Genomic DNA, 26,635 nt, shown 5'->3' with positions numbered 1-26,635 from the left:
ACTTCTCAGTTGGAATCATTTTGCATTCACCTCAGTCACTTTCACAGAGCCTTAAAATGCATTAAAGGCCATTACGCTAATGAATAATGTGACAACCGCACAAGAGGCACTACCAAGTAAAGTTATAAATTCTTTTTCATAGACTTGGATTAAATTGATTTGTTCTACTCTTACGAACAGACCAAGAGCAGCCCAAACACAGACTTCTAAAACATTTACTTAATTTTACTTACTTTGCTGAATTTTATTTACTTCCCTTTTATTCCTGTAAATGTTTATCGGCTTGGTTCAATATTCGCCGCCGCGTGCGCAGCTGGCGAGGGGCCATGATCGAAGCTGTGCAGGACGCCGAGCCACAAGAGGCGGAAGGAGGCGCAGGGGTTGAGGAAGCCGTCCCCTTACAAATAGGTAGGAACAGTTCGACCTTCCACCAGCATCCATAAGTATTACGCCTGTCTTTATATCATTTTTTTTATTTATGTTTTTTTAATCTTATATTTAATGAACACATTTTTCATCATAATAAAGCTGCTCTGTAGTCATATTCTTTTACCCGTTTACTGTCATTCCTTCAATTCAAGTACAGTAAGTCCCTGACTTACGAACAATCGAGTTACAAATTTCCGCAGATACGAACAGACCGCGGATCTACGAACATTGCCAGTATTTTCAATTACTATATATACAATATTTTCAGTGTGTAAGTCAGTGTATGAAATGTCCAGAGTCAGGTGTATTTTATGTGTGCGCGTGTGGGGATGCGGGAGGAATAGGTCAGCCTCAACAGTTTCAGTAAATCATTTCTGGGGCACGATGATGGACAATGGCTGTCCTGTAAAACTGTCTCGATGGTGAACACTACAATTCTAATTTTGGAAAATCCTCAACGAGACAAGGTTCACAGTCCGAAACACCACTGAGACAAAATGCCATTTGTCCAAGCATGCAGTAAACACCATGTCGTGTTGTCCTCCTCTCAATGTCTTCCCTTTAATCGAGGTCAGCTGACACTGCTGCTCCACCGGGATTTCACTCGTTATTTAAAGCCGAAGTCTTGCGAGAGTGTAATGCTGAAACAAAACACCAAACCTGTGTGTTTGGTTTTGGTATACTTTTCATTGTATATTTGTGTCAAAACTCACTTTGTCGGACTTATGAACAAATCCGACTTACAAATGTGGTCCCGGAATGAATTCATTTTTAATACATTTTTTATCCGATATTTATAAAGAGAAGTACACTCAAGAAAATGTAAATATGCCCCCCCAAAAAAAACATACTGTATATAATGAGGTTATAATATTTTCAATTAAAATTAAGAATTTTTGTTAATTTACTTTTTGGCTTAGAATTAAACTGTACAAAACTAATTAAACTAAAAAGGAGAAAGGTTGCCTGGGGACGATGTAGGACTAAAAGAAGTAAACAAACCTTTGTCAAGTCTGCATAGAATTTACATAACACACCGTAGCAAAGAGTCAGCATGAGATAAATTATTACATTATTATACTACCTAGGTTAAAACAGTTTCTGAATTGCATGTCATTTTTTTTCTTTTTGCTCATCAGTTCATGAATCTAGAACACAAGGTTTTTTTGCAGCACTAAATTGGCATCGCAGGAATTTCTTGGAGGAAATGACAAAACTGGGGGATCAAATGTGGGAAACTAAACCAAACTATCAAAATGGTCAGTTCAAAGTCAGCAAATGGTCTAATAGGTGTGAAAGTGCCCTTAGATGTTTAGTTTTATTGAACCATTGACCCAGACATATGTTATGTCTGTTTGGGGCCGTATTGATTTTATTCAGTCTAGAAGCAGACTTGTTTTGGTCCACACTCCTGTTCCTTTGCTTTATAGTCAAACTGAAGAATAAACAGCTCCAAGAAAGGAAATGTACCCTATTTTCATTTAAGGCGAGCTCCTTTTTGTAAACTCATTATCTGTGTAACTGTGTAAGCCAATAGTTTTTAACTTTTTAGCACTAAAGTATATAATCATAGTTCTGTTTTGGGGTTATTTCTGGTCCATGGTGTGCAGGAAATCATTAGTTGACCATACTTAATGTTTTGCGTTGTTTTTTATATTACCATATTACATCAGATACCAATATTTAACATGTTAAATTTCGTTTTTTTTTTTAAAAAACAAAAGCATGACTGGATGTCCTCCTTTAGTTCCAGTGAATCCAGTGGATCGCATGGAGGCCGTCAGAGAAGCATTCAGGCATGCGTGGAAAGGCTATAAAGCTTTTGCTTGGGGTCATGATGAACTGAAACCTGTTTCAAAGACGTACAGGGAGTGGTTCGGTTTGGGGCTTACCCTCATCGATGCACTCGACACCATGTGGATTCTCGGCTTGAAAGAAGGTAAGACAGCGGCAGTAACTTTGAGACAGTTGAGAGAACCAAGCTTGTCTTTATCGTCTATTAATTCTGTCTTATTGTCCATGTTTCCATCCCAGAGTTCGAGGAAGCCAGGAGATGGGTAGAGACAGAGTTATCATTCACCAAGAACGTCGACGTGAACTTGTTCGAGAGCACCATCCGTATTCTTGGAGGCCTCCTGAGCACTTATCACCTTACAGGCGACGCTCTGTTCCTCGACAAGGCCGTCAGTAGCTCAAACACACCATTTTTTTCCCCTTAGCTTTTCTAGAACTTACAGTAAAAGGACAGCCAGCATTTTATCAGAACAAAGCTTTTAAGGTCGTTTCAGGGTAATTTAACTTGAGTGCTTCGTTGGAGTTTCTGCGTGCTTACGCCGCTTAATCTTTCTCTGTCCTTAGAAAGATATAGGTTCAAGATTAATGCCTGCTTTCAAGACGCCATCCAAGATTCCTTTTTCTGATGTGAATATTGGGAAAGGCACCGCTCACTCGCCACGCTGGACCACCGACAGCACAGTCGCCGAGGTCACCAGCATTCAACTGGAGTTTCGCGAGCTCAGCAGGCTCACTCAGGACATGCGGTATCAGGTACTGACTTTATTTCTGTTTATTTAAAAAAATGTATTAATTTACTACCACAACTCAATATTTTTGTTTTATTTTTTAAATGGTAATTGCCTGGATTAGTGTTCATACTGATATTAGTCTTAAATAAAATTTTAATAATATTTTTATAAAAGAAAGTCTTTGTTTTTTACATAGGGAGTGTGCTCTTTAATTGATTCTTTAATTCAATCTGTAAGATCTTGATAACAAAAAATTGTGTTCAGAACGCGGTGGATGAGGTGACGAAGCTGGTCCACAGGCTGGATGGGAAGCGCGACGGTCTGGTGCCCATGTTTATCAACACCAACAGCGGCAAGTTCACACACCGCGGGGTGTTTACTCTCGGAGCCCGTGCAGACAGCTACTATGAATACCTGCTCAAACAGTGGCTACAGGGAGGGAAAACGGACACCACGTGAGTCGCGTGTCGGGATTTATTTTTGGGGGGTGTTTAGTAAATGTTTAATCTATGGAAGCGAAATAATCTCGTTAATAATTCACACGAAAGACACGATGCACACATGCGTATCCCAAGTCACATGCGTGAAACCTAATTCACGTGCATGAAAAAAATATATATTCACAAAAAAAACGCACATGCACAAAATAAATATGTATATTTATAATATTTATATTTATAATATGTGTATCGTGGACTGTGGTTGTGAAAATCGTCTTTCGTGTTTATATCCCCCTGGATTTGTGTGTGTGTGTATTTTTGAGACTGGCAGCACCATGGGTCACTCGTGCTCTTTAGCCAATCAGATGCGACTTCACAATTCAACCAATCACAGCCCTCCAGCAGCGCAGCACTCAAGTAGCTCAGCTTTGCACACCTTTTACACAATCGGAGTTAATTACAACGGAAATTAAGTTTTACCTTCTCAAACCAAGAACAGGACCACTTTATCATCTTTATAAACACTTCACCCTCATTACATTTACCAATCAAGACAGTTACAGTTTTTAATTTGGAGAATAGATGTTTCTATGGGTCAGAGGGTATCCTGATATATCTGAATGCCACCAGCTTTGCTTTTATTTTATTAACAGCTCAAATGTGTATAACATAATGGATTAAAGCTGCACGATTTTAAATATGCTTTGGTGCCGTCACTGAGCCAGAGAGCGGTTGTTGTTTATAGGTATTATTAAACAACTTCACAAACAGTCTCGTCAGTCACCATTATTTCTAACAATAATTCAAATTATCAGAGGTACTGGGATAAATGTTTGTATTTGAGAAATAAACACTAATGTCTACAATACAAACCAAAATAGAGATTTTGAAAAAAATTTAAACATTTTGAAAGTAACTTTAGCTTTAACTAAAGGTCGTATCAGTTATATCAGGAGGTGGCGACAAGTGGTTGCTAAAAATGTACTTCATTAATTCATTGATTCATTCAAGAGATTAGTTAAAAATGTTGATTTATCCAGTAATGCAATAAGTAAAGCCTTGAGTCTTGTGGGAGAATTATGTTTATTGTAAAAAAATAAAATATAAATTATGGCTCTCAATTTATCTATTCATGCAGGTTATTGAATTATCGATAATTATAAAAGACTGTTTCAACAGGTGACGGAAGTTAATTGATAAAATAAAATAACACCAGCATTACTGTACATAGCAGCTGGCAAAACTTTTTAGACTACAGCATTTTACTGTCGTCTTTTTTTTATATTTATATTTGTCTGATCCACTGACGCTGTATGAGGTTGTTTTGATTTGAATGGGCTGTCATGACATCTTCTGGAATATGTTTCATTTCATCCAATAACCACTAGCTCCTGTCTGCAAATGAACTGTAGGTAGTCAATGTTTAGTGTTAGTCTCTCCAACACATGAACCAAACGATCATAAAGTCGTTAAAGAAGTCGTACTGCTAGAGAGATTCCTAAATTACTAAAAGAAAAGATGTATTTCAGTGTACAGCCAGTAAGTCATACTGTTTAAAATGAATGTTTTGAAGCATTCAAATTGTAAAGACAATAGTCAGTCACATGCTATTTTTACTGTGCTTGCATAAGTGTTTGCATTGTTTCATTTGAAAATAAAACAAACATGTAATGAGGGTGAAGTGTTTATAAAGATGATAAAGTGGTTAGCTGTGTTATTTTCGGCGAAGTTCATTAATGAAGAATTATGAAATAAAGTACACTTACATGTGCATCCTGTTCTTGGTTTATGGAGATAAAACTTCATTTCCGTTGTAATTAACTCAGATTGCGCAAAATGTGTGCAAAGCTGTGCTACGCTCCTGGAGGGCTGTGATTGGTCGAATGCACACAAACCCAGAGCAATTCACACACGAAATACGATTCTCACATTTACTGACCATGATACACTCATGAATTTTAAATATGAAAAAATTTTGTACACAGTTTTACATCTGTGAATTGTGTTTTGCATTTGTAAAACGTATATTATGAATATATATTATATAATATATGAGTTTTGAAATCCCCAGTATTGTTGTAAAATGTAGAAAATAAATCACTAAACAAAAACAAAGAAATTTGCAAGTAACCCCAAACTTTTGAACGGTATTGTACATATTCATTTTGTTCACGTAAGTTGTTTTTTTGTGAATATATATATATATATATATATATATATATATATATATATATATATATATATTTTATTATTTTTTTTGTGTGCACGTGAATTGGGTTTCACACATGTAAATTGGGCTACGCATGTGTGCATCGTGTCTTTTGTGTGAATTATTAATGAGACTATTTTTCTTCCATATTAATCACTGCGATCTGCTTCGGTCTAAATTTGATCTGGATAAGAGAGATAAACGAGTGAATTGTAATATAAAAACAGCACTTTCCATTATCCAATTCTAAGATATAAACTCTGTTGTAATGAATAACAAGGAAAGCCAGGTACCCCAGCTACAGACTGTTATTATATTGTTCAAAGTGGATCTTTCTATTTTACAACCCACTGTTGAATCTTTATACCAACCATATTTAAGAGAGGCAGGGTGTAATGGTGCGACCAGGGAAGCGCTGAGACCATTTCCTCGCTCCTTAGGCCTAAATGAATAACCTGGAACGGTCGGATATTTCCCTTTATTCCCTTTTTTGCACTCTTATCTTACCCCGCACTGCTGTGCTCTATGGAATAGTGAATGTCTGTCTGTCTGTCTGTCTACCCGTTTGTCTGGCTGGCTTGCAGGCTCTGATAAGGGTGTATTGCCGTTTTTCCGTTTGCCTCTCACCTCGCTGCTTTCCACCCGATCATGATTGGCCCCCTGCTGGTGCATACATTACACCGAGTTGCTGCTGGAAGCTGCTCTACCTCTCAGCGCTGTGCACTTTTTAAAAACACTATTTCATTAAAAAATAGAACTTGGATGGTGGTGGCACTAAAACCCACTACTGTACATAAATTCAAATCTACAACTGTTTAATGCTAACAATAGATGAAAAGCAAAGCTTGTGTAGTTTTAGACCGCAGATGAATCCTTAATTCTGATTGGTCAGGACATGTTATTTTTTTTTCCCCATATTAACGCAACTTACAAATAGATTTGACTATTTGTTGATTATGGACAGGAACATTAAATGAATGTAATGTATGATGTCATTCTTTAATAAATAAAAATATATATATAGTTGTCAAGTTGCAGTTGTGTAAGAGAAATTATAAAATACTTCAGGAAATGAAGTTATCTTAAAAAAAAAAGAATAATCTTTCAATGCTCTTCCTCATGGAGAGCTGCATCCCACTGCTTCACGGTTGATTTTCTTTCCATGATGTTTTATTTATTGCTTACTTTCTTGCACTGGAGCAATGCTGTAAAAAGTATTCACAGCTTATTAAACTTTCCTGGAGGTGTGTGAAATGACAAAAAAAAACACAAATTCTGTTTGGAAAGGGTAATTTGTACATATGTACTGATTGATTTTTAAATTCTATATAAATGATGATGAATCGCTGAAACTACTGAAAAAGTGAAAAAGTGAGGGGAAAAAATGTCGTAAAATTCAGCTTCTGATTTTACCTGATGCTTTATCGGGAGACTGCTCTCTCTTTTATTTGTTATGTTCAGCTAGCAAAATGTATTTATACCATTACTGCGATCAGCTGTCGGTGATACTGGTCATGTTTAAAGCTTTTATTTGCTTTTCTTTAAGTGAGGAAAAATATTGCTGATTGGGCCATTCAGACCATTTTTATTTTAAGTTGATGTAATGCAACAACTTTTTACCTGTAGGAGGCAGATTTGATCCAACTTTAAGTCATGTGCATGGGGGTTTACAGGATTTAGCCATGTATACTGTAAGTAGTGTGCAAAAGTCTTGAGCCACCCCTCATTTCATTTTATTAAATTAAATTATGTCACTTTAAATGAAAGAAATGTGACCAAATGGGACAGGCTATATACAGTATATATATAATAAGTACATATTATATGTAATATTTAATATATGTATACGTAATATATATATATATATATATATATATATATATATATATATATATATATTTATTTTTTATTTTTTATTTTTTCTATTTTCTTTTTACCTCAATAATGCACCTTACTGTAAAAGTTTTCAGATTCCCATCCGAGTGCACTATTATAAATTTATTATTGGATTTATTATATATATTTTTAAATAACTGTAACACTTGTGATTGTTAATTTTCAACTAGTCTTAATATTCTTCCTCACCTTGTTCCTTGCTGGGGAATGTTTTAATTCCTCTTTAAGATGAATAAAATTCTCTATCTTCTGCCATTCGTTCGTCCATTCATCTAAAAATTACAAACCTCCGCAGCAACCTGATTTCTCCTCTCGTCTGTCTCAACCACTCTTTTTTTCCCACACTTTTTTCAAACAAAACAAAAAAAACTTTCCTGGTCAGAAACAGGGACTGGACTGAAAATGAGAGCCAAAACTTGGCAAAGATGAAATCCAAAAATAAAGTCCTTTAGGAGGCCTGGAGATCTGTTCCTCAAGACTACATAACAAATACAAGAAAGTCTGTCCCTTTGGAAGCAAAATATGAATAAATGAGGGATGGCTCTAAACTTTTTTACAGTACTATAGTGCATTGCATAAATATTCGTCTCCTGTGTGAACACCTTCACCTTCGGAAGTGTTGCAGCATGACTTTGGGGGATTTTTACTATTTCAGTCTAACACTTACAGACCCCACACATGTTTTTAGGGTTTAAAAGCTGACATTGTTGGTTGCATAAGTATTCACTAATCCTATGATATGTAATATGAGTGTTTCTGTGTGTGGGTGTGTTAAGGTTACTGGAGGACTACCTTCAAGCTGTCGATGGAGTGAAGAAGAATCTACTTAAGCAGACAGCCAGTAAGCACACCTTTGTAGGAGAGCTGTCTCACGGACGCCTCAACCCCAAAATGGTGAGAGATTAACGGAAATCTGGCATATCCAGGCTTTTTGTTCGGATACCATACTGGCGTTGGAGTTAATCTGTAGGCCTATGGTGTTCAGGGCATCTGTGTGTGTATTTTAATCCACAGATTTGGATTCTAAATGAGTTCTGTGGAATTGGATTGTTTACGAGGACAAACATTGACATTACAGATGGAGATTGCTGTATGCGTGACCTGCCGGAACCTCCTCTGTTTTTCTTTCCCAGGATCATTTGGTGTGTTTCCTGCCAGGCACTCTGGCCCTGGGAGCACACAACGGCCTGCCAGCTGACCACATGGATCTGGCAGCGCAGCTGATGGAGACGTGCTATGAGATGTACGCGCAGATGGAGACCGGCCTTAGCCCCGAGATCGCCCATTTTAACCTGTACAGCCGCAACGGCCGCGATATAGACGTCAAAGTAAATGCTTGGACTTTTTTTTTTGTATCCGCTTGTTTTTGAAATACAGATGTTGAAACCAGATATTTATGTACCCTGCAAAAAAAAACGCAAACTTTTTTTTCTTTACTGTCAAACATTAAATCAAAGTAAACTTTTTCTGTTTTAGATCAATAAATATAAACATATTTTTTGTATTTGTTAAATGTCAGAACCAAGCAAGGGAGAATTTATGAAAATTTTTAAAATTACTTTTATCAGACAAAAATTTACATACACTCCCTTGGTATTTGGTAGAACTGCCCCGAAACTGTTTCACATGGGCCAAACATTTCGGGTATCGTTTTACAAGGATATTTTGTCCCACTCCTCTTGACCGAACTGGTGCAACTGGGTCAAGTTTGTAGGCCTTCTTGCTCGTACTCGCCTTTTTAGTGCCACACAAAATTTTCTGTAGGATTAAGATCAGGGCTTTGTGATGGCACTCCAATACCTTCACTTTGTTGTCCTTAAGACACTTTGTAACTAGTTTGGAGGTATGCTTGGGGTCATTGTCCATTTGGAAGACCCATTTTGCACATTTCCTCCTCTCTAGGACTCTTTCCTGAGCGGTATGATGGTTATACATTCCTAGGTTTTTTAAACTTTCGTATTGTTGTCTGGATGAACGTGGGACCTTCAGGCATCTGGAAATGATGGGCCTAAGGATGAGCCACACTTTTAGAAGTCCACAATTCTTTTCCTGATGTCTTAGTTGATTTCTCTTGATTTTCCCATGATGTCAAAGAAAAAGGCTCTATGTTTGAGGAGTACTATTATACAGTATGCATCCACGGGTATGTCAGCAATTAACTCAAATGGAATCAATTAACTCATCAGAAGCTTCTTAAGATCAGAATGGTTCAGAAATAAAAATTCTCCCTCGCTCAATTCTGACATTTAACAAATGCAAAAAATATGTTGATATTTATTAATTTAAAACAGAAAAAAGATTACTCTGATTTAATGATTGACAACAACAAAAAAAAGCTTTTTAGCTTTTTTACGAAGTGTATGTAAATATCCTGTTTCAACTGTGTATATGATCCGATGCATTTAGACTCTGTGTATCTCTGAGTAGCCCGCAGATCGACACAACCTGCTGAGACCTGAGACGGTGGAGAGTCTGTTCTACCTGTATAGATTGACCCACGACAAGAAGTACAGAGACTGGGGCTGGCAAATTCTAGAGAGCTTCAACAAGTATGCCAGGGTGAGTTTTAAACTCCAAACCTCTAAATCATCAAAATTTGCTGTCATGTCCTTCCTCTTAAAGTAGCAACACTGGTTTCTCCAGAAGTAACTGCTTTAGTGGTTTCTGATAGAGCAGGACACACTCTTCTGACAGAGTTTTTTCAGACCGCCTGAGTGAATGGAATTAGTCTGAATCCTGTCTGTAATGAAAATCTCGTCTGCCGTTCGTTACATAAGATGCTTGCCAATATTCAGTTGGAGGTTTCATAAGCTTATATTTATCCTGAACTCGACATTTGTCGAACACGTCCGTGTGCACAGAAAATGAAATGAATAAAATCACCAGCGTTTCCAGAACAACCAGACAGTTGTGAATTCATTGTGACACTAAATAGATTTAGAAAATATGCATGAAGATGATTTACTGATCTACATAACAGGTATAATTTTCTCAACGCTCATTTGGGACTGCCCTGTGCCTGATCGAATACTCTCAGTGTGTTCACACTTGAATTGTTTGGTTTGATTGAAATGAACTCTGGTGTTGCTCTTCTGTTAGTGTGGTTCACTTAAACAAGTGTACACACTACCATCCCACCTCTGTGTGCCCCAAACAAGCGAACCAAAAACACTAGAAAAGGTCGATCTTGATTCTCTTCCAGTCCAACTCTGGTGCGGTTTAATTGAAATGTGAACGCAGCACGGACCAAAGATATGCAAAGGAACCGAGTCTGCTTTGCTAGCATGATCTGATAGTGGTGACTATACCTGAGAGCTTTCACAGGTTGACTCTGTATCTGTGACATTTAATGCACAGCGATAAAGTAAGTTTCGAAAGCTGCCAAAATTTTTAAAAGGAAAAAGATGGAAACATCTAACAGCCATAATAAACTTAACGCTGCCAAATGAAATATTAAATTTAATGAGCATCCAAGGACTCAAAGGACAGAAATCTAAATTTTTAAGCTCTGGTCTGAACCAAGAGAGCCTGTTTTCCCTCCTACAGAAATACGAGTGTGAACACTCTAATACACTTCTACAAAATATACTCATAAGGAACATCCTTTCACTACTCCTTGTTTTGTTTGCCTTAACTCTTCTACACCTAGACGTGTGATGTTTACCTTTTTCATCGGAGGGAATTTTTCTTTGCCACAGTCATACCCAACAAAGCTTTTTGACAATCTATTGCTAAAGAAGTATAGAAATAAAATTGGATTCAATGCATAGCTGTTTTGTAATTATTGCTATTGGTATTATTATCAATGGACATCATGCTTTCCTGTTTACATTGCTGAAGATAGTGACTGGATAATAATAGGTTCCAAATCAGATATTTATTTACTCGATTTATTTATTTATATTTGTGTCTTGCATGCCGAGTCGTTTCCCCACACTTGACTACTTAAGAGGCCTTTAAACTTTGTACCGTTTTTGCAAAATGGATCCATTACTGCAGACGGATAAGAAGTAAAGGAGCGTTGAAAATACGTCTATCCCTTAGATACACTGGTACTGATAGACAGGCTGGGATGATTTACCCTGAAGGGGTAGTGAATGTGAAATGGAATTCTACTTAATATATATATAAAGGAAAGGCAGAGGACCATGCACTTTTCTGGTTTTCTGTAACTTGACTGTTTAACTGCTTCATTGTTCAAGAAAAAGAGGCTGGTGTTTGGAATGACGTGCTTGGTAATGATTAAAGTCTATCCACCTGTTGTCTACTGTATACCGCTTATCCTGTGTGTCAGGGTCACATGGTGCCTGGAGTCTGTCCGAGGAACCCAACCTATTGCAGGGCACACACACATCCACACCCAAGCAATACAGGCAATTTGGAAACTCCAGTTGTCTTGGGCCGTAGGAGGAAACCAGTGTACCTGAAGGAAACCCACAAAGCATAGGAAGAACATACAAACTCTACACACTCACACAGATTGGAGGATTGATCCGAACCACAACCCAAAAGATATGAGATGACAGTACTAATCACTTAACTAACATGCGGCCTAATGAAAAAGAAGAGCAAAATATCTTGGTTCTAAAGCTTGTACAATTCTGTGTAAACATTTTATTAATCTCACAAAGTTGTAATAATGTGCTGTAATATATTTAACGACGATTATAGTGTAACAATAGTATACTTGCACGTTATGATGTTATGTGAATGCCACGTAAATGTTTATAATGTATAACATTTATTATTCGTAGGTCAGTATTAGTTATAAAAGTTGTTCAGAATATAAATATTTTTTAATGGAGAGTAAAACATGATTATAATGTACAGGTAGTCCCCGACTTACGAACATTCAAGTTACAAATTCCCACAGATATAAACAGACATTTGTTTGTGAACAAATTGTGAAAATAGCTCATGTGTATTGTACAAAAAAAAACCACCAAATACCAATATTTGCGATTATATACAATATTATCAGTTTGTAAGGAATGTATAAAATGTTCAAAATCTGATATATTGTATGTGAGTGTGTGTGCGTGTGGGGTGCGAGAGAAATGAGTCTGCCTCACTGCTTTTAATGAATCAGTCCGTAAACGCGGTGTTATAAAATGCCCTGTCCTGTAAAGCTGTCCCAATAGAGAATAATCCTAATTTCAGAAAATCCTTAACAAAACAGTGTTCACAGTCCAATACAGTGGAAAACAGCTCTGAGACAAAATGGAACCTTTTATTCCCTTCGTGACTTAAAGGCGCAGAGACAACACTGATACATTTGACGTGTGAGATTAAGTATTCCATATGCCTGGTTACGTTTTTTTGGCAGTTTAATCAAGTGGATTGGTATGCTCTACATTGTATATTTGTGTCAAAGGCGTACAAGACTTACTTTGTCAGACTTAAGAACAAATCTGACTTACAAACTTGCTTCCGAAACGGATTTAATATTTGACATTCAGTTCTGCTCGTGTCCCCAGGTCCCCAGCGGAGGCTACACGTCCATAGGGAACGTACGCGACGCGGATAATCCTGTCCCCAAGGACAAGATGGAAAGCTTCTTCCTCGGAGAGACTCTGAAGTACCTCTTCCTGTTGTTCTCCGACGATCCAGAGCTAATCAGTTTGGATAAGTACGTTTTCAACACCGAGGCTCATCCTCTCCCTATCTGGACTTCTGCATCATGACCTGTGCCGGAGCTGTAGAGACAGAAGCTTTCATTACGCTTGAGAATCCTCCAGAGCTCCGCATTTGGATCAGAAAGCAAATGGAGCTTCAGAGCAGAACTAATTATCTTCTGTGTCGGTTAACAGTCTTACGTTGGCCTTTCGGTGTACATACACTAACAAGCATTTTTAACCGTGGTGAGTAGCCCGATCCGTAGTGGTGAAGGGACGAAATGGTTAATCACGTTAGATATAAAGGTTGTTCAATAATTTATCTCCATCCACGAACTCACTATTAGAGATTAAACTCTAGCATTAGTCGGTTATTCATCCACATATTGGGGTTTACCGCACTTGCTGTGAAATCGGATGCAGAATGAAGTATTACTTTGCCGTTTTCGTATATTCTTGTATACTGACGCACGTGAGGTTTTGCATTTCGTCTCGTTACCGTGACAAGCGCTTACACAGGGGACCTACGAAGGCATTTCTGAGTTTTACGTTTATGAGCTACAGGATGCGTTTAGAAAAAAAAAAAAGCTTCGAATAGTGAGCCGTTTGTTTTGAAGAGTTATATTTTATTTGATGGCTCTAAAGCCCAGGAGATTTTATTTGTTTCTCTTCACTCCGTCTGACAGCTTTAGCACTTTAGTACATGCCCGCGACTTGATTGAGTAGCATTCCCTTCAGAGCCGCTCGAGCCGCGGCTCTGTTCTGTGTTGTGATCCACAACTTCGCCAGCTGTGAGACTAAACTCAAGCTAGAGTTTCAAGTCGTGGCAAAAAGGCGAATGATTTAAAAGAGCCGTGTGTAATTCTGGATGCTTCTGCTGCTGCCTGTGCAGTGAATTTCAATGAAAACACTGACAAGGCTTAATAAGACTTGACTTATGTTTCTGTGTTTTTGTGTCTCGACGCATCGCGCGCAGGTGTCTTGAAGTCAAAGGAAAACTCCACCCTGAAGCACATTGCGTATGTTTATATGAAAAGATTTCCGTGATGCATTTCGTGATTTGTTTCTCGGTGTTGTATTTGCATTAATCCTGTGAGACATTAGCTATAATATGGTGTTCTGTGCAGGCGTCACAGGTAGGCGTTACAAGCGCAGTTACAATGGAGCTTAATAGGAGAAATATTTAAAGCAATCTCAAACATTTGGGATAACGGTCAGGTTTTGCTGTTGGCTCCTAAAAAGAAAAAAAAAGTAGAAAAGCTTCTTCACCCTTTTCCACTGGCGTGATGTTCATGGGAAATCCGATTTGGACGAAACGGAGACATCAAACTTCAGTATGGTCTCGAGAAGGCTCAAAATTCAGTGATGTTATATGAAGCGTAACGGTTCAACTGGTCAGTAGTGATGTGACAGAAGCAGTGCTTTAAGATCGCATGTTAATTATAAAAATTAATATGCAAGTCGTTCAGGGTGGATCGTATTTTTTTCCTTTATTTGTTGTAAAAAAAAAAAAAAAAAAAGGGAACTAAACTAAAGCTGATAGTCGTATACACTGTACCTAAGAACTATTTATGGTGACAATATCTACCCGGAAACACTGTATGTGTCTGCCTTATGTTCCGAATAAAACCTTGTACATGCTGCAAGCTTTATTTATTAAAACCTACAGTAGGAAATAATATATTAAAAGAAAAATAGGTAGCACTACGCAGTTCAATTTAAGCAGCATGGATAGCTCGACAGTTGTTTATAAGCTTGTGAATGTGTTTTAATGTTCACCTTGATGACCTCGACATTAAGAAAAGTGCATCACTGCCAGGAGTGAGTCCACACTTTGCAACCGCACATGCTTGCTAATTCAAGTTATAACACTGAAGATCATAACACTGCCTCCAGAGGCTTGTACAGTGAACACAATGCATGATGGGTGCATCGCATCATGTCCTTCCCTTCTTACCCTCGTGCACCCATCGCCCTGGAATAGACTCGATCTGGACTCATCAGTCTACATGAGCTTTTTCCATTGCTCTAAAGTCCAATCTTGTCTTTCCTAGCCAATGTAGGTGTGTGGTTTTTTTTCCTGATTAGTGTTACTAACAAGTGTTTTTTTTATGGCCACTCTGCTGAGCTGTTTAGAGAGTCCACTGTGAGTTCTCATCAAATTGTGCATGTGGAAATGCTCTTACTTTTGCTATTAAACATAGCTCTGATTTCTACTGTCGTTTTTTTCACATACATCTTAACTAAGCGTTTAAGTTATCTCCATTCATGTTTTTTTTTTTTTTTTTTTTTTTTTAATGATCACATTTTTTCCCTAAAGTTGAAGGTTCAGCACTATCCTTCCAGGTTTTGATAATGTGTCAGACTATTCGTAAGCCAATTCCAGTAACTTAAAATCTCCTTAATTACCTTTGTTACTTGATGTAGGCTAATAATTTGACCCATCTCTAGTGGTAACTTTTTTGCTAAGCAGTGTATATATAAAGTTATTTGTTTTTTAACTTTATCAATTGTCGATTATGATATATATTTTTTTCTTATGTAATGAAATAGTAAAATAATTTATTTATTTTTATTATTATTATTATTTTTAATGGACTTGGACTGAAACAAAATATTGACATCCACCATTTACTGTATTTATTTAACCATTTAATGTACTTTGTTTAAAAATATTTTTGAAACACCCTTTCCATTGTTTACAGCTGGTCACGGCACTGCGACTGTTTTCGCATGATAAAGTGAACCCTTCTTCCTTAAGATAGTAAATGGGGGCCGTGTATTTTGTGACATAACAAAACACTAAACGCACCTGAGATATGAACTTGTGCTATTCTTCTTAAATCCGAGTTTTTGTGCGTGGTCAAAAATGACTTAATTCTGACTAACGTGTTAGAACAGAGATCCGGCAACATTATATTTTAACCTGACCCTGCTCATCTGCCTTTTGAAACCTTTATAAAATCTCTAAAGTGAATTTTCAATCTAAAGTGAATCTTTCTTTGGCAAGAGCTCTGTGCTTTCCGTTGTATTTTATTTGCTGCCCAGCCAAAAAAAATTTTTTTATTGTGTATGGCACATATTTACGATGGTTTTGATAAGCTTATGCAATGTCACAGCATTTATTTCCATATCACTGTAAAAATCATATTCAATGCACCCTAAGTTCTTGGAACTCTTGAGCCATCTTGGAATATGCGCGTGCCATCAGGGAAGAAAAAAAAATCAATTGATGAAAAAAAAAAACCCTGGTTGTTCAATATATTCAGGTCGTCAGCTGACCTCATTGTTTGGCCACATAACGTTGCTGAACCTAATGTTATGACCAAAAGATCATAACATTGCCCATACAGGCTTGTGCGGTAGACACTTAGCATCCCTCTGGAACAGGGTAAATCTGGACTCATCAGACAACATGACCGTTACCAATTCCCTGCAGTCTATTTTTTAGGCTACCTAGAAAACTAAAGCCTTTTTTTTCCCCTGATTAGCATCACTGATAAGCTGACAGCATCACTGACACGACTGTTTTCTGGTTTCTGTTTGCATTGTGTGTGTGGAAATGCTCTTACTTTTACTATTAAACATAACCATGAGTTCTACTGTTATTGATGTTTTTTTAATGATTTGATTTCACCAAACATTAAAATGATCTCCGATCACGATCGTTAACATTTTTACAGACTACATCCTCAACCTTGATGCAGCACTATTCTCTTAGGTTTAATAGTGTATTTTGCAGCAATCTCCTTAGTTGTTTTCTTTGCACCCTGACCCTCCTGAAACAGGGTAAGATCTTTGCTACGACCACAGGATATTTAAGAGTTGTTGAATAAATGAGAAGCTACTCACTGCATCAGTTAGGATTAAATAACTTGATGCCAGCTGAGCTATTTTAATCAGTGATGTAATTATCCAGTGTAAGGCTCTTAATTATTTGCTTAATTATGCCTTTCTTAGTTTGCTTATGGGTGACTTTCAAATGAAGTAGCACAAGAAACCCTACATAGTCAGTCCAGTCAGCATTTGCCTGAGGCACAGCAACACATTTGCACATCATGTTGTGGGGGTGTACACCTCGCTGCCTGCACGAGCCCCGGTCAACTGCGTTTACCCATAATCCCTTTCTGTATGTTGTGATGCAACTGTTCACAAATATAAATTGACCATATGTTGTTGAGCTAAGCAGCTTTGGTTCCCCCCCCCCAGGGGTGAAACTGATTTCAGGGCTGAGAAATTGTAAAATAAAGGAGCCAGCAGTCTAAAAGTAGGAGATCCGTCTATGAGTTTATGGGGTTTGCCTTTCCTTATTCAGGTTTTTAAGTTTGTTTTTGAGTTATTATACACACTATCCTTGATTCAACATGGTGCTGAAAGCATTCTTTAGAAATGTTGGCCCATATTGATAGGATAGCATCTTGCAGTTGATGGAGATTTGTGGGATGCACATCCAGGGCACGAAGCTCCCACATCCCAAAGATGCTCTATTGGGTTGAGATCTGGTGACTGTGGGGGCCATTTTAGTACAGTGAACTCATTGTCATGTTCAAGAAACCAATTTGAAATGATTCGAGCTTTGTGACATGGTGCATTATCCTGCTGAAAGGAGCCATCAGAGGATGGGTACATGGTGGTCCCAAAGGGATGGACATGGTCAGAAACAATGCTCAGGTAGCCCGTGGCATTTAAACGATGCCTAATTGGCACTAAGGGGCCTAAAGTGTGCCAAGAAAACATCCCCCACACCACTACACCACCACCACCAGCCTGCACAGTGGTAACAAGGCATGATGGATCCATGTTCTCATTCTGTTTACGCCAAATTCTGACTCTACCATTTGAATGTCTCAACAGAAATCGAGACTCATCAGACCAGGCAACATTTTTCCAGTCTTCAACTGTCCAATTTTGGTGAGCTTGTGTAAATTGTAGCCTCTTTTTCCTATTTGTAGTGGAGATGAGTGATACCCGGTGGGGTCTTCAGCTGTTGTAAAATCCTCATTATTGAGGAATTGAGTCTTGGATTAAATCCATCCTAGTGATCAGACTAATAACTTAAAAGATAAAAATACCCTTTGTAAACTTAAACCACTCAACTAATGAGCTCTCTTTACTCGGCAGTCCCTCACATTGTTTTACAGTAAATTGGGGTTCACTATTTAACAACATGGCAACTGTTTACAGTATATTAAGTGTTTATTTATTTATTTATTTTTATTGTTATATGCTGTAGTATTTGCATACGCAGCAATGTTTAAAACAAAAAAAATGCCATGTGGGGAAGCCAGAAGATTACAGATAGAGCAGTTTATGGTGCAAGTCATTTTCGTTTCAGTGTTCATCTCATTTTATTCCGGCTCGTGTCATGCTTTATTTTTTATACCCTGTCATCCTGGAGGCTTATCTGTGATAGGTTACCATGTGCTCTGAGCCTCCTGGAGCTCTCAGCTAATACCCAGATAAGCCTTTATCAAAATGCCGCATTTCCTTGCATTGTAATTTATTGCAGGGATGATCGACAGCTCCATCCTGCCTGCTTACTTACAACCTGGAGGAAATTGGACATTTGTTTTCATCGCTTTCGAACCTTAAAATGAGTTTGATAAAGAATGTAGAATCTGTGCGAATCTTTGTCCTCAAGAGCAGACAGGGTTGTCCGGGTTGCTGTTTGTGTTTTTCTAGCATCTGCCCTCAATATAGGAGGAGATATGTGTACCCTTGTGTGTGTGTGTGTGTGTGTGTGTGTGTGTGTAATGGGTTGATAAGGTTCTGGAGAGTTATTTATTATCTGTTATAATTTAAATAAGTGAATTACATTTTTGTTCATATACACGATCACATGCCTGTTTGTTCCTGTAATTATTCCATCACCTAATTGCCATGTATTGTGTGTTCTGACATGCTTTTCTGCTCACCATGGTTAACAAAGTTGTTATCTAAGCTACTGTAAACCTCTCTAACGTTTTCGTCTTTCTTCCCTTATTAACAAGTCTTTTCCGTCCACTACAACTGTGACTCAGATTTGGACTATTCAGTCACCTAAGTGATTTTAGCTATGAATCAATTGTTTATGCTATACTTTTCACAGGTTTTGAAGCCTTAAAGACTACTTTAAAGGATTTAAATAAACATTAAAATGCAGTCTATTCTGTGTTAATTGTTTATACTATATCATGTCTTATATAAAGTGCTAATATTTTTTTTTATTCTGCTCCATGCTCCAGTCCAGCAGGTGGCAGTAAAGTAAAAAAAAAAAAAAAAGAGTAGGAGTGGCCATACTCTCACAAAACGAGAGTGCAAGTAATTTCCCGCCGATGTAAAGGGTCGGTATATTTCTTATAAGTTATTTCTTTTTAATTATATGTTTGTCATTTTTTTTTAATTATAATTTTAAAGCGTGAATCGGACCTGAATCCGAAACAAATCGACCGACAAAAGATTGATTAAACTGCATATTCGATTTGACCGTACAGCTTCCAGTACACAGTGCTGACACACACGGGATGTTGTTTGTTTTGTGAACCAACCATTCCGTGTAAATTCCAGAAGATCAGCAGCCACGTGATTGGCCGATTGGATAACTGCATAAATGAACAGGTGTACTGTATAAGTGTTCCTTTTAAAGTGTCAGGTGAGTGTATTTTAAAGACTTTTTTTTAACTAATGCTTAATATTGTATAGCAGCAAAAGCTCTCGTCTGAATCCAGCAGTTGCATAATAAACCACATGACTCCCTCACGCTTCTTTTTGGCTGCTTTTTGTGTTTATTAGACCTGTTTTAAGACGATTAACAGAACCTCTGCACCACATCCTGTAAGGAAAAAATTATTTTCCCAGGATTGTACAACTTCGTGAAATAAACAAGTTTGACTTAATTGCACGTGTCGTGTTGTTTGTTTTCATGACCATTCTTAGTATGCTGTTTGATTACACCATAGATGTATAATTGACTCATATTAAAAGGTTATGCGTAATCTTTAATCTTTTTTTATAGGTCTCTTGTGTAACAGTTACACAACGGTTTACACGGATTAGCGGTAACATTATGACCACTGACATGTCAAGTGAATAACATTCATCATCTCATTACAATGGCAGCTGGAAGTGGGATGTACAGTATTATCAGCAAGTCAACATTTTGTCCCTGAAAATGATGTGTTAGAAACGGAAAAAAGGCTTATTGATGCAAGTGTAGAGTGAAGGCTGGCCTGTGTAGGCTGATCCAACAGCAGAGCTACTGTAGTGCAAATTGCTGAAACTGTTAATGCTGGCAATGATAGAAAGGTGTGTGCGCAGAACACACACTGCAGTTTGTTGCCTATGGGGCTGTGAAGCTATAGACTGGTAAGGGTGCTCATGCTGGCCTGTCTCCACTGGCAAAAGTGCTTATAACTGAACCATGAAGCCATGGAAGAAGGTGGCCTGGTCTTATAAATCATGCATCGTGTATGAAGGATGCGCTTTTGGAAGAAGCCAAGATGATGGAGCCTTTGTGATGCATTGGGCAGTGTTTTCCTGGGAATCCTTGGGTGCGTCGGATCATCATGTCAACGGTACTTTGGTGGCAAATCTTGTGGATGTTACTTTGACACATGCACAGTTTACCCCTTTATAGAAATGATGATTTCTGATGGTAATGGCATTTTTTATCAGGATAATGCCCTGTGCCACACTTAGAAATTGGTTAAAGAATGGGTTGAACCACCTCACAACTTGAGGACAAAAAAAATAAAAATAAAAAAATGGGTTGAACCACCCTACAACTTGACGACAAAAAGATTTAGTAATGACAGCTTAGTACCAGATACCAAAAGGAGGATGTACTCAATATGAGGCAGGTAGTCATAATGTTATGGTTGATCGATGCAATGTCCTGAACACAATTTCCATATTGGAAAACATAAAGTTAGAGAAATTTTCATCTAAATGCATTCTGGTGGTTTATTTATTTGTGTCTACTGTACAAAACCCTGTTTCAGCTGTTACTATAGAAACAGTAATGTATTTGAACAAGCACTTGAATATAAACTTTCGATTTGCATTGCAACAAACACATTTCGGTGTAACTAATGGAACAAAGTGCTTAATATCTCCCTGTGTTAGTTGATTGAGATGGTTTTTACATGCGTAATACAGTCGCTACAGCTGCCATCTTGAGCGTTAAACACCATCTTATTCATATCTTAAGAAGCAGTCTGTTTCTGCTCATAAACATCTACTGCTCATAATCTTTCCCATAACACATACCTGTACAGTATATTAGCCATATCATCACAGATAAAGAGCTATCATGACAAGTGCATGTCATGGCGTGTTCAACCGTGGGACAGAATATTGGTTTAAAGCACTACCTTCATCATGGACATGAACATCGAATTGGGACAGTTTGCTGAACAGAATTGGGCTTTGGAGCACTTACAGAGCCTCAGCTCAGGCAATTTCCTGCTTGGCTAGAAGCTGAGACGAGCGCAGACCCTGCTGACCCTGCTGCTTCCTCAGAGCCGAAAGTGTACATAATTACCTGTCTTTTATCATGCCTGTTTACAGCCTGGTGTTGCAGACGTTAAAACCAGCAGATCAACAGAATTGTTCGAGATTTTTGGGCCGATGTGACCTGGAGAGTTGATGCGCCACTGATTATGGAGTTTGCCGTAATTGTATTGTTTACAAAGTAATCCAATGCCATCATCCGGGACACACGAATGTGGATGGGTGTAAAGCTTCTACGAGATCCTACTTGCGCTTGGAGCTAAGTAGAGCCGTCATTACAACATACCCTTAGGCTGCTGAACCTGAGCTAATAACAAAGGATTTAAATGTCTGAAATGCCCGTGGGGGGAAAAGTAAACCTCTGCAATATACTGTAAGTGTAAGAGAAGCGTAATGCAGGGATGTATTTCTGTATCTGGTTAGTGCACTAAATATCTATAGCTAGTTATACCAGAAGATGAGCAACGAAGCAAATCTATTTATAACGGGAGTGTGTTTTTTTTTTGTTTTTTGTTTTTTGTCTGACTAACATATTTCTTGTTTTTACCCCCAGAAAGCAGAAATAATCCCCTAACTGTCAGCATGATGTAAGAATTCTGGCACTAACTGTTCCTCAACCTCAGCTACATCACTGGAGTTTGTAAGTCTTCTCAGTTAGAGTGTGCAGAGCTAATCTTTGTTGCACCCTGCAGCATTCCAGTAACGATCCACACCGTATTTCGCAACCACTCCCCCTTTGCCAAGAAAAAAAAGTGCCACCCTCAATTTACAGTACAGTACTGTACTGTATATCTGTTCTTGTGTATGTTTAGAACAATATCTGTTTTTTTTCCTGTTCATTTGAAATAACGCATTCATATTCTCTTGTATTAATTAAGTCAAGAGATTAGTAGTGCTCTGAGTCAGGGAGAACGTGAAAAGGTTTTGGAATAATTACGAACAACGCGAACTGTTTTTAGGAGCTTTTAGATATAATTTGGAATTAATGCCTCTAATTGCTGCACTTCACAGTCTGTCAAAGGCAGATGAAAGAAGAGGATGGATGGCAGCTGTTTCCAGCAGGATGACTCATGATTAGGGGGACAATGAGCATGGAGGAGTCTGCCATCTTGCACCGTTTATTCAGACAGAGAGACTCAGGGGTAATGTTAAGACCTTGTATATTTAATATATTGAAAACGAAAGAATATGACAGTGGGTACATGTAAGGAAGGCTGTATCGCAAGACATGTCTGTTTGACAGGACAGATTATGGTCAGTTTTATCACAGTATCATGTTACACTGAATTACCAATAAATCATGATAAAGTGCAATAATACTTGACGATTGAAGATTAACTGTAGATTCCAGAATGTTATTGGCCAAAACATGGTATTGGTGCTAAAAAGTGTCTCATTCAGCTGAAAAGGTTAAACTTACATGATGGGTTCATATAACACTATTTTTCAATATATTTAATGCTTCTTACCACCTGATCCATGCAAATATGCATATTTATTTGTTTATCACATAATAAGAAAGACATGCTTAGTGGTTAGCACACATTTATGTGTCCTGAATGATGGCATTGTACTACTTTGTAAATAATACAATAATGGCAAACTTGCACACTTATACTAATGAAGCCTTAATACTGGGAGCATTAAACCATCATATAAATCAAGATCTCAAGTCCGAGTTGAATTAAGCCCTAAATGCAATAAAAACAGCTTCAGTGGCGCATCAACTTTCCAGGTCTCATCGGCCAAAAAATTCACCAGGTCCAAACAATTGAGTTGATCTGCATCACACCTTCAGGTCCCGGGGTCGATTCCCACAATGGGTCTGTGTGCATGTAGTTTGCATGCTCTCCCAGTGCATGGTGGGTTTTCTCCGGGTTCTCCGGTTTCCTCCCACAGTCCAAAGCAACATAACATGCAAATTAGGCTAATTGATTTCCTAAATTGCCCGTACTGTGTGAATTCATGTGAGTGTTGACTGGAGGTCCACCCACGGTCTTACTAATGGGAATAAATACAATGGTCATTGTTGACCTCCATGGTGCCTAGTTAGACTACAGAGGTTCCTGGATGGATGGATGGATGGATGGATGGATGCTGAATGTCTTTTTATGTAGTGTCTAAAATTTTTTAATTATCTTAATTGTCTTAGATGAAACCTTTCCAATTTAAATTTCACATGAAAAGACATAAACCTAAAAAAGTGTTATTCTAAAATCCAAAATTGTTTGGATATTGCATCATGAATTTGACATGGTCTTTTCAAGATTTTACAAAAAAAAAAAAAAACAATTTAAGCCACTATTTTTTTTAAAGGTCATATGCTTCTAGAAGCTTACACCAATTTTAGTATCAATACTCCTAAAGAAATATTAATAATTAGCATTTTAAATTATTATCGTTTGAGGTAAGACAGTATAACGCTGAAAAATGACCATTTTTAAGGCAAATACATCATCTCTAAAAAATAGCTAAAGTTTGCAACTTAAAATTTTTAATCAAGCAAGACTGGTTACTTCCATGATGCGTAAACGTCTTTGGCACACACATTTACTGTATTATATGTAACATAAAAAAAATTCAAGCAACCAACACTGTGTTTTGGCCGTATGGAAATACAACCCACACTTAACAAGAGTTAGTTGTTGAGACCTGATCTTATCAGAACTAATAAATCAGGACTATTCAACTAGACGTGTATTCTCAACTCCTACTTCCACCATGTACCAACAGGTCTCCCATGTTATGTTAATATACAGAATGATAAGGTTAGTCTCATGCTGCCAGCTTTAATCGAACCCCTATCTGAGGAAGACAAACAGGCAATGATTCATGGAACGAATACTAAAAATATAATCCGAGCAGGCCAAAGCAGTGTCCTCAGTGCAGGTAGATGGGGATTAGCTGTACCAGATGTCTAGAGAGCGGCTCAGCTGCGTGGGCAGCGTGCTCCGCTCTCATCTCCGCCGGCCTGACAGCCTCTCCGCAGGGACCACCTGTCTGTGTGACCATTCAGAGCTAATGGTAAACACTACAGCTCTCCATATAGCTCCTGAACGCTCTCCTATGGACCGAAAGGGGCGGCATACGCCCACGTGGCATTCATGCCTTTAACTTGAACAAACACAAACTGTATGAACTGTCACTCAGAAGCCGGCATTGCCACACAGCACCTCTGGATCTCGCTGATGCATGAAAAAAAAAAGAAAAACGCTTTGCATTATTCATGCCAAGAATCTATAACGTTCAGGATGTCTTATCAAACCTCAGCAGTTGCAATTCGACATGTTTTGGAATTCATAAACTAACAGTAATATGAGGATGTCAGGGCTAAGTGTGTTAGTCTACCAGCATAAACAGGAGCATATTTGCTGCCTCATGTGTATAATTAAGCTTCATATAACCCCCCCATGGGCTGAGCTATCCTGATATGGTGTTTCTTGACCCAACTAATTTCATGCCACCAGGCAAATTGCAAATTAAGCGTCGCTGATATTTGCACTTTTAATGGGCCTTTTTTTTTTTTTTTTTTAAATCAGAGAAGGTCAAGACAATGCAAGTGGGAGAAGATGAGTTCAGCTGAGAGCTATTTTTCAAATTACTCTCAAATCGTTGGACTGAGGAGGGTTAAAATGGGCAGCCTGCATTTTGTAAATACCGTAGGAAAGGCAAGCTACAGTATGTACAGTAGTTAAACCATTAACCACCTTAAAACCATTTATACTGTATCATAAATATACAGTAATTCTTTATTTTGGTTAGTGTAAAGTTCTTTTTTTATTACCTATCAATATTAAGTCAGTACAAAAAAAACATTTCTGCTTTTCAGTCAAAAGATTAAACTTACCAAAAAAACAAAAAAATCTGTAAGCCAGAAAGAAAGAACGAAAGAAAACTTCTGGCTTTGCATTCATGAGAAAAAAAGCTGGTACGACAAATTCCTCAGAAGCACTGTGTCTGGTTCTGCAGGATGTTCAGGAAAAAACTAATCAGCTAACGTCCTTAAAAAACTGCACAAATTGTACTTGAGAGTATATTTTAAGCAATGGTTTGTCACTCCTGGCGCTCCGGTGGGTTAGTGGTTAGCACTGTCGCCTTCCACCTCTAGGGTCTGGGTTTGATTCTCATCGCGCAGGGTGCAAGGTGTTTGAATGTTCTCCCTGTGTTTGGTGGGTTTACCCCGGGTACTCCCACAGACATGCAAATTAGGCTGATTGGTGTTCCCACATTGCCTGAAGTGTGTGAATAAGTATGTGTGTTTGCTCTGCGATGGATTGGCGCCCTGTCTAGGGTGTACCCCCCACGACCCTGTATACAGGATTAGGTGGTATAGACGATGAGTAAGTGAGTAGGCTTGTCACTCCAATTATTGACTTTGTTTTATTAATGACTATTTCCTGCCTTTTATAGTATTATTTCTTGGAATGTAGAAACATTTGTTTAATTGATAATTGCTCAACAGCAATTAGCTCAGTGGTGAAGGTATTGGAGTGCTGACTGGAAAGGCTCAGGTTCCCACTGTTGTGCCCGTGAGCAAGGCCTACAGTATAAAGGGCTACAAAGACTAATAAAAGTGGAGACATCCAGCTGTAAACACAGACACTTTCGTCTGTCTGCAACCAGTTCAGCTTCTCATTTCAAACCCCTGTAATGTTATTAAGGTATGTTACACATAATTGTCAGCAGGTGGCAAAATTCTCGCTTTAAACACTACACACCACTGTGGATCACAATGTAATGCATTGCTTTGCAGAAATCTGGTGAAGTAAAAGTATAGATATTTGCTTTAGGATGTAGTGGAGTAAAAATATAAAGTGTTTTCTAATAAAACTAATCAAGTAAAGTACAGATGCACATAGATAATATCATGTGTATAATGCATGTCTATGGAAAGTGCATTTATAATACCAACTAAACCAATGCTTCCACTCTGGTTCCTTTCTTTTATTTATTTTTTCAAGAACCAAATGAAAAACAGCCTTGGGAGAAACTCAAGGCAGACCTGAAAGAAGCAAGTTAAGCCAAGGCTTT

At 38.0% G+C, this 26,635-nt stretch overlaps 1 protein-coding gene across 1 annotated transcript in view; it reads left to right on the top strand.

Annotated features, from left to right (window-relative positions):
• Window positions 1–16,722, top strand: part of man1b1a (mannosidase, alpha, class 1B, member 1a) — a 34,508-nt gene extending 17,786 nt beyond the window's left edge. The window contains exons 6-14 of the mRNA XM_053478475.1: window positions 314–408; window positions 2,177–2,368; window positions 2,464–2,612; window positions 2,788–2,976; window positions 3,219–3,409; window positions 8,276–8,393; window positions 8,633–8,827; window positions 9,927–10,058; window positions 12,977–16,722. Of these exons, the coding sequence (XP_053334450.1) occupies window positions 314–408; window positions 2,177–2,368; window positions 2,464–2,612; window positions 2,788–2,976; window positions 3,219–3,409; window positions 8,276–8,393; window positions 8,633–8,827; window positions 9,927–10,058; window positions 12,977–13,183 (1,468 nt within the window). The 3' untranslated portion in view covers window positions 13,184–16,722. The remainder of the gene's footprint in view (window positions 1–313; window positions 409–2,176; window positions 2,369–2,463; window positions 2,613–2,787; window positions 2,977–3,218; window positions 3,410–8,275; window positions 8,394–8,632; window positions 8,828–9,926; window positions 10,059–12,976) is intronic.
• The last annotated feature ends 9,913 nt before the right edge of the window (window positions 16,723–26,635 follow it).

This window comes from Clarias gariepinus, chromosome 19 (assembly GCF_024256425.1).
Source record: "Clarias gariepinus isolate MV-2021 ecotype Netherlands chromosome 19, CGAR_prim_01v2, whole genome shotgun sequence".
NCBI classification, from domain to species: Eukaryota; Metazoa; Chordata; class Actinopteri; order Siluriformes; family Clariidae; genus Clarias; species Clarias gariepinus.
The sequence above is the reverse complement of the archived record's forward strand: the minus strand, read 5'-3'. Positions and strand labels throughout refer to the sequence as shown.